We start from the raw sequence: 7,266 nt of genomic DNA, 5'->3' as shown, positions 1-7,266 counted from the left end.
TCATTGTGACGGCCCTGAACGCGTTGCTGGTTTTGTTTTATGACGATCTGGAACTCCTCACGGTGTATTTTTTTTTCGCCAGCCGCGCATCAGCCCCACTTATTCTGAGCCAGCGCTAGCTTCTGTGTGTACATCCAAAATCAATCAGCGGTCGTTGAAACTTGTGACATCTCCTTGTTGGCACCAATAAAGGAAAACACCTTCAGCAGCATTTTTTTTTCCTCTCCCCCTCCCTTCCCCAATTTCCCCACCCCCACTTCCAAATATTTCAGAAAAAAAAGAAACCCCATATATATATCCAAAAAAATGTCCGCACTCCAGAAAACCATCAAAGTGGAAACCGACAGCGACACTGAAGGTGACTTAAACTCTACAGCGGGGGACACAGTATCCTCTAACCAGAAAGAAGTCCCTCAGCTTCCTGATAAAACGCATGAAGTGCCTTCAGCCGGCTCCGGGTGTGACCAGACAGCCTCAGGAGACTCGGAATTGAGGACAATTTTAGAAGAAAATGCTCTCCAAGCTTTGACTGAGGAGTCGGTTTTAAAAAGACCCCGGTTGGTCTACTACGAGGAGGTAGGTGACACTGACCTTATGTCACTTACCTTCCCGAAAAAACTCTGGAAAATCGTTGAGAGCGATCAGTTTGCATCCATCCGGTGGGACGAGGGTGGAAACTGTGTAGTTATAGATGAGGAATCCTTTAAGAAAGAGGTGCTGGAGCGGCGCGGTCCCTCTAGGATTTTTGAAACTGACTGCATGAAAAGTTTCATTCGGCAGCTGAATCTGTATGGTTTTAGCAAAATTCGCCAAGATTTTCAACGATCTGCCTCTCTTTCTGAATTCATTGCTGAAGAAAAAGGAGCAGTTTCAATGACCAAGGTAGAAAAACAAAACAAAACGAAACAACAAAAGAAGTGTTTAAGAGTAACAAACGATTGTTGTCGCTAATGTCGTACGGACGCACATTTCCTCCGCTCCCCGCCCCCTCCACGACCCCATCCCCTTGTCCTCTCCAAAACCCAACCCTCTCTTGCCTTCTGTTCTCAAACTCCACAGTCTATTGGAGATGTAGGCGGATTGCTAAAAGGTCGACCTCTGCCTGTGGCAGCAGGTTCTCAATATTTTTGAGATTGCCTGTTTAGGATGTGGTTTATTGCCTCCCAAGTCATGTTTACAATGATCCCAACAGCAATCGACTGCATTTAACTTTGTCAGCTGTTGTTGTGAGCAAATAGCAAAACATTTATATATTTGTGTATATAAGGTCTGTCGTGCATGGCTTAAGTAAGCTGTTTAATCCTACAGTAAAGGAAATGATAGTTTTCAATAGCAGCTCTTATAAAGAAGGTATGCATTTTCCCATGACTATTAAAATGGTCCGCAAAATGTGACCAGAGACATCCTAAGCTGCAACAACATTCTGAAAAAACTAATTCCAAGCCTGTTGACTGGTCTACACTCTGACCAACCACATTCCCCTTAATAATGTGCTCATTATCAATAAGGGTAATTTAAGTCTTCCACAAAGTATCTTTGAAATAAAGGGCAAGTGCTGGCTGACTATGTAATCTTATTTTACTTGTAACCTTGACCATCACAATGCTCATAGATTATGACCAGGTTGGAGTCACTCATGGAATAAATGCAGTGCAGCACAACCTCTTAACCTGTATCCTCTGTATATTTTTACTAGGCTGACCTACCAAAGTGACTGACATTGTTGCTAAGGTGATGATGCCATAATAGGTCATTCCCTGTTGCTATGTTAATTATATTTTCTGTGATGTCAGAATGAATTGGAGGCTGGACCTCTTTGATTAATAGACCTGCAACGTAGAGAATATGTATTGGGGATTAATGCATATGTGATATCTGCTCAAGTAATATGCAACAGACAGATTGCTGAAGAAATATATCAAAGCACTGTGTTCTTTCATGGTTTGTAAAAATGGACCCACCCTGTTCCTTAATAGGCAACCAGGAATGATCTTGATATCAAACTATATATAAACCAAATACATTCATACCAATTTAAAATCAGATGCTCAGTTTGTAAATGCTTATTGTTATGGGTTATTGATTCAGAAAGCCAAGGATCAATTAAGGTTCAGTTCCTTATCTGTGCTCTAATAATTGACTTCAACCAAGGCAATTGTACTTGTGACTAAAATGTATTTGGGGTTCCAACAGGATCGCCATTAAGTGACCAGTCAGTGGGTGCATGTGTGTATTGATGTTAGCTGATGCTTCTTTTGATCACATAGCCCATCCAATAATCACTATCTAGATGTACACATGAAGAATGAGCGGTGTCAGGTGAGGTCATGGAGATCCCTTTTGAACTATGCCCGACCAGAAATCACAGTGTTCAGAATGCAGAGAGGAAAACATACGGAAGGAAAAAACATGAAAGAACCCTGTAATGGAGTGGCTAGAAATGTTTGAGATAATGCATTGTGGATTAGCATTCCAAACATAGCAAATCAGGAGGACATATGTACAATATATATTGAGATAACAAGGTGTAGAGCTGGATGAACACAGCAGGCCATGCAGCATCGTAAGAGCAGGAAGGCTGACGTTTCAGGCCTAGACCCTTCGTCAGAAATACAATATATATTGAATTTGTAATACATGTTTGGCACTCCTTTCCCGAACACCACCATTCCTTGCTTACAACATAACACACTCCTGATCCTAATCGCCTATACTTGTAGCAAATCTCAGTATGCTGATCTGAATTTGCCATGGGCAATGCCAAGGGAGATCCACCCAGTGTTTAATTAATTCTCTCAGCAGTATCCAGTGATGTCACCACATTGGGTTAGTCGAATGCAACATAGGCTTAATTTGAACTGAAGTTGCAACTGGTTAGATTGACAAATGTTCAGTGGTCCCCACCCATGGCCAGATTTGTTCAAAATGCTTCAATATTTCTCCTTGTGGTTTGGTTCCAGATTTGCTATGGCCATGAGCAGATTACGAAGAAAACTGAATTGCTGGAACTTTTTCTGGGTTGATCTTAACATCTGTCCTGACATAAATGCCAGCAACAGAAATGTTTACCAAAGATTACACTCATCAGTTATATTGCTTACTATTTCTCCACATTTCAATCTTCCAATCAAGTTTATTCTCCTCATTAAGTACAGATAGTGAAAGGTGCAGGATTGTTTTAAAAATCTAACTGACTCTCAAATATACTCCAGGGAAGAAATCTTGCTCTATACATTTGATCTCGCCTACGTTAGACTTCCAGTCCCCTATTATATTGTTAATTCTTAATGTCTTCAGAGACATGGGTTATAGGTATTGCCTCAGAGCTAACAAATTGTGGAGCTGGATGAACACAGCAGGCCAAGCAGCATCTTAGGAGCCTCACCGCTGTTTTATCATGACCCAAACAAACACATTTAAAAAGCTGTTTTATTCACATTGTGTAAAAGGTGTGGGGGAAGGAGAGAGTAAGAATAATTTATTATATGTGAAAATTTGAATTTCATCATACTTTGAATTTATTGAAATTTTGAAATAAAACTTAGGGACTTTGTTTTACTGAACTAATCTGTGGGCTGCATATGGAAAGCACAGTAAATCATTTGAAAAGCTGACTGAAAAATGTACAGAGGCCTAATTAGCAAAGGCTGAGTCTTCATAATATATAATGACAAGACCAGCCAATCTTTCAAGATTGCTCAGCAGCCCCCAGGAATTTAAAAATAATCTTCAGGACACCGCTGTAAGAAATCTATGAGGAAATAAATACACATGAAGAAAATTGCTATTTTTAACAATGCTTCATTTGAACTCTTGCAAATATTAGTTTTAAAATATGAGACGTGGGGGACAAGGGCAGATTGATAACAGGCAGTCATTTGCTCAGATCATGAGTTTATTTGCGTTCCAGTTGGTGTGAGAAGGTGATATGTCACAAGGATCGACCCTTTAGAAACAGAAAGACAGAAAACAGGAGTAGAAATAGGCGTTTTGGCTCCTAAGAGGATAGGGTGGTAGTAGGCGAGTCATGTGATGAGAGGTTCAGGGTTCATCCAACCAGAGTTGGCAACCCAATATACTTTAGGCACTTTAAAAAATGATTAAAGTTTCAATAGCCGCAGACCACTAAGGCTAAGGCAAAGTTCTGCGGTGCCCCAGTTACAGCGCATCCAAAAGAATTCAAAATTGAAAAGGTTAAGTCAGTTATATCCATTTGGTGATTAATAAAATGATGGTATTTTCATTTCAGTTTCAGTTTTACCATAACCTGAATTTCAGAAGAGATTACCCTCACCTGCTGCCCAGAATGAAGCGAAGAGTTGGCATTAAAAGTGCGATTCCTAATCTTAACTGCACAGAAGGGGATTCCAGTAGTGACTTCCCTGTCAGTGGGGGGACACCAGGCGGCCCGAGACAACTAATACAGACATTAGCTGTACAGCAGAACAACTTAGTGTCACCTACGAGGGAAAATGAGCAAAAATTTGCATTTGAAAATAATCTCAGCAATCAACGAGGCACCAATACTGGGAACATAAATGGTTCTAGCAATCCGGCTCCCCCTGCCCTTGCAGTGAGACCAGCCGACCATATAGCTACAGAACAAAGCACTAAAGTAAACCAAATGACTCAGTTTCATCCGTCACAACATGGCGGCCTGATCCGGGCTGGTAATCATGCTGTGGAGACTAGCAGCACTACTTCAGCTACCTCAGTGTACCATCTCATGCCCCCTATGGCTGCTGGTTTTGGACCTATGATGGGGATGCCAGGTTTCCAAGGCATGTACCCTGACCTTGCTGCGGCCGCTGCCCAAGCACACCTGGCCAGCTTGTTGCCATTTTGCAATCCGTGGTTCTCCATGCCCATGATGGCGGCTGCTTCTGCTATTTCTATGTCATCGGGGTCTTCGGTCCACCATCACCGGCCTCCTCCACATCATCACCACTGCCCCAACTGCAACTGTCAAGGAGGTAGTGGATCTTCCACGAGAAGTGGTCCCAGAAACAGTGATTATATGACAGGGCCACACAGATAAGAGTATTTAAAGTGATGAAGACACCTTATCCAGAAATGATATCTAAAGAACATGTTAAAATAAACTCCTGAACAAATGTTCTTATCAACATTGGTGTATTTGCCTGTGATTTTTTTTTCCTGTTCTCTTCCTTTGCTGTCACTCTGTTTTTTAGTCTCCTTACCCGACTTTTGAGAAGTCTCTATAATTGTTGGTGCTTGCCATAAAAAAATCATTAATTATTTTCCTACCAAAATGGGTGCATCGTGGAATGAAAATATGGTAACTGTAAAGAAGCATTACTGTTTAATTATTAAAACTGACATAGTACTAGGCTGAGCTTAGACAGAAGTATAACCTACAACTTTGGTTTATTTTTTATGCGCATTAAAATGTTGTTAAAAGCTGTATTCCTGATTTGTATATCTGTTGCAACCTGTTGCCCCTCTGGAAGGGTCTGCAAGCTGTAAGAATAAGAAAAAAAATAAAATACTAAGAAAGAAAAAGCTGTAGTGATTTGACAGTTGCATCTACGTTTAAATTGATAAAGTAAACTCACTCACAACTCCAGCTGCTGTTAAAAAATAAACTTTCAGAATGTCACTTAATCCACCAATCTTCAAAGAATTGCCACATGATCCTAAATGTTTAAAGAGCAGGAATAGTTAAAGTGACTAACATTATACTGTCAGACTCAGGTTCCCGTGTCCAATTTTCTGAGAATGAATGTGAGATTGTCAGAGTGGAGAAATATTTCCACAGGTTTCCAGAGACAGTGTTCCACCCTTGAGGACTTAACAGACCTTATTAGATGTGATAGTCAACTGGAACAGAGCACCTAAATATTATAAACTTTTGTTCTTATGCTTGTTTACAGATTGTCCAATTTTGGACATCTTTGATTCCTTCTGCAGTCTAATTCGACACACACTCAGATCTAAGACTGGTGACCAGATTTTGTATTAAAACAGCTCCTCTGCCCACAACTTTAAGGATAGAATTGATCTTGTTTCCCTCAATGACTGAGCTGCACTGCACGCTCTGGATACAGAAGTCATTTAGTGCATTAGAATGTTCAGCTAAAATAAAACTTGTTCACAAGATCCTGAGGGATAATTCTATACCTGACTTTACGAAGAAGTTGCAATTCTTTTGGATTTAGGAAGACATGCTGTTCTGAAGAATTAACTAGTCTTTTTAAACAATGACACAAGACAAAGAATATTCCTTGAGTTTGATAGAGTTCTCCCCGCAACCGCCTAGTTCAACCAAATTTTTAAGCAAATCACAGAGCTACTGAAGGAATTATTGTTGGAGGTAAAATCATTTTCAGAGAATAGAAATTTACATAATTATCATCCATGCAATAAGATGTCACTGGAGTTGAAATGATTTATAAAATGCTTACATTTTTATGAGTGTGCAGAGCATCACTTAAATGTTACAACATAGGCTGTTTGGCCCATCAAATGTCTTTTAATGCTTTTTGCTATGAGTGACCTAATCTGACCCCACTGCAATGCTCCTTGCACTCCTTTAAATATCTTTCAAACAACCATCTTATTCCTTTTCTTTCAAGGAGTCTACTCCAATAATGGGGTTGGAGGAGAAAATTTACCACTTGCACCATTCGCTTTTTTTCTTGCAACCATCCCTTTCCTCTTTTTGTGGTTATCTTAAGTTTGGCCTTGCAAATGTTTCAGCAAACAGAGGAAGCAATACATTTCATTTACCCTACAACAACATTTCATTGTCTTAAGGATCTTTAGCACACAATTTCTCAAACTTTGTTAGATTGAAAAACCCGTATTTCAGGCAAGATCCTAATAAATCTAGGCTATTGCCTTTCCACTACTTGTAATAGACTTTTTGTAAGAAAATTATACGCACCTCTCCAACTGAGGCTTCACTAGAATCTTGTGTAAATCCAATACTGCCTCCTTGTTTGTGTATTCTAGGTCTCTGGCTACAAAATCAAGGATTCGGCTTAGCTTTATAATAGATATGTCTACTTTAGTTATCACCCATGTATTTGAATACCAAGGTCACTCAGTCTCAGCTCCTCTGTTCGCTTTAAAGTATAAGCATTTTAGGTGCATTTTTCCTCCTATTTTTGCATCTAATATGCACTGCCTGTTGAAATGTGACTGCCATCTCGATTCCCACCTTCCTTTAGTCATTCACTTTAAAATTTGTTACCCTCTCCCAATTTGTTGTCATCAGTGAGTTTAAGTATGACAAAATTGAGT

The 7,266-nt window shown here is 39.9% G+C and overlaps 1 protein-coding gene across 1 annotated transcript; it reads left to right on the top strand.

Moving 5' to 3' along the window:
- The first annotated feature begins 306 nt into the window (after window positions 1-306).
- On the top strand, window positions 307-7,016 carry LOC125458844 (heat shock transcription factor, Y-linked-like). The gene is made up of 3 exons (XM_048544594.2): window positions 307-882; window positions 4,250-4,973; window positions 6,976-7,016. Exons 1-3 carry the CDS (start codon window positions 307-309, stop codon window positions 7,014-7,016), a joined length of 1,341 nt encoding a protein of 446 aa, XP_048400551.2.
- Window positions 7,017-7,266: the final 250 nt, after the last annotated feature.

This window comes from Stegostoma tigrinum, chromosome 15 (assembly GCF_030684315.1).
Source record: "Stegostoma tigrinum isolate sSteTig4 chromosome 15, sSteTig4.hap1, whole genome shotgun sequence".
Lineage (NCBI taxonomy): Eukaryota > Metazoa > Chordata > Chondrichthyes > Orectolobiformes > Stegostomatidae > Stegostoma > Stegostoma tigrinum.
Note: the sequence above shows the minus strand (reverse complement) of the source record. Positions and strands in the feature narration are given on the sequence as shown.

Coding starts and splice junctions, on each gene's coding strand:
- LOC125458844 (XM_048544594.2), top strand. CDS start 307: ATGTCCGCACTCCAGAAAACCATCAAAGTGGAAACCGACAGCGACACT. Junction 883..4,249: donor GAGCAGTTTCAATGACCAAG/GTAGAAAAACAA, acceptor TTTTCATTTCAG/TTTCAGTTTTACCATAACCT. Junction 4,974..6,975: donor CAACTGCAACTGTCAAGGAG/GTAGTGGATCTT, acceptor TGTGTATTCTAG/GTCTCTGGCTACAAAATCAA.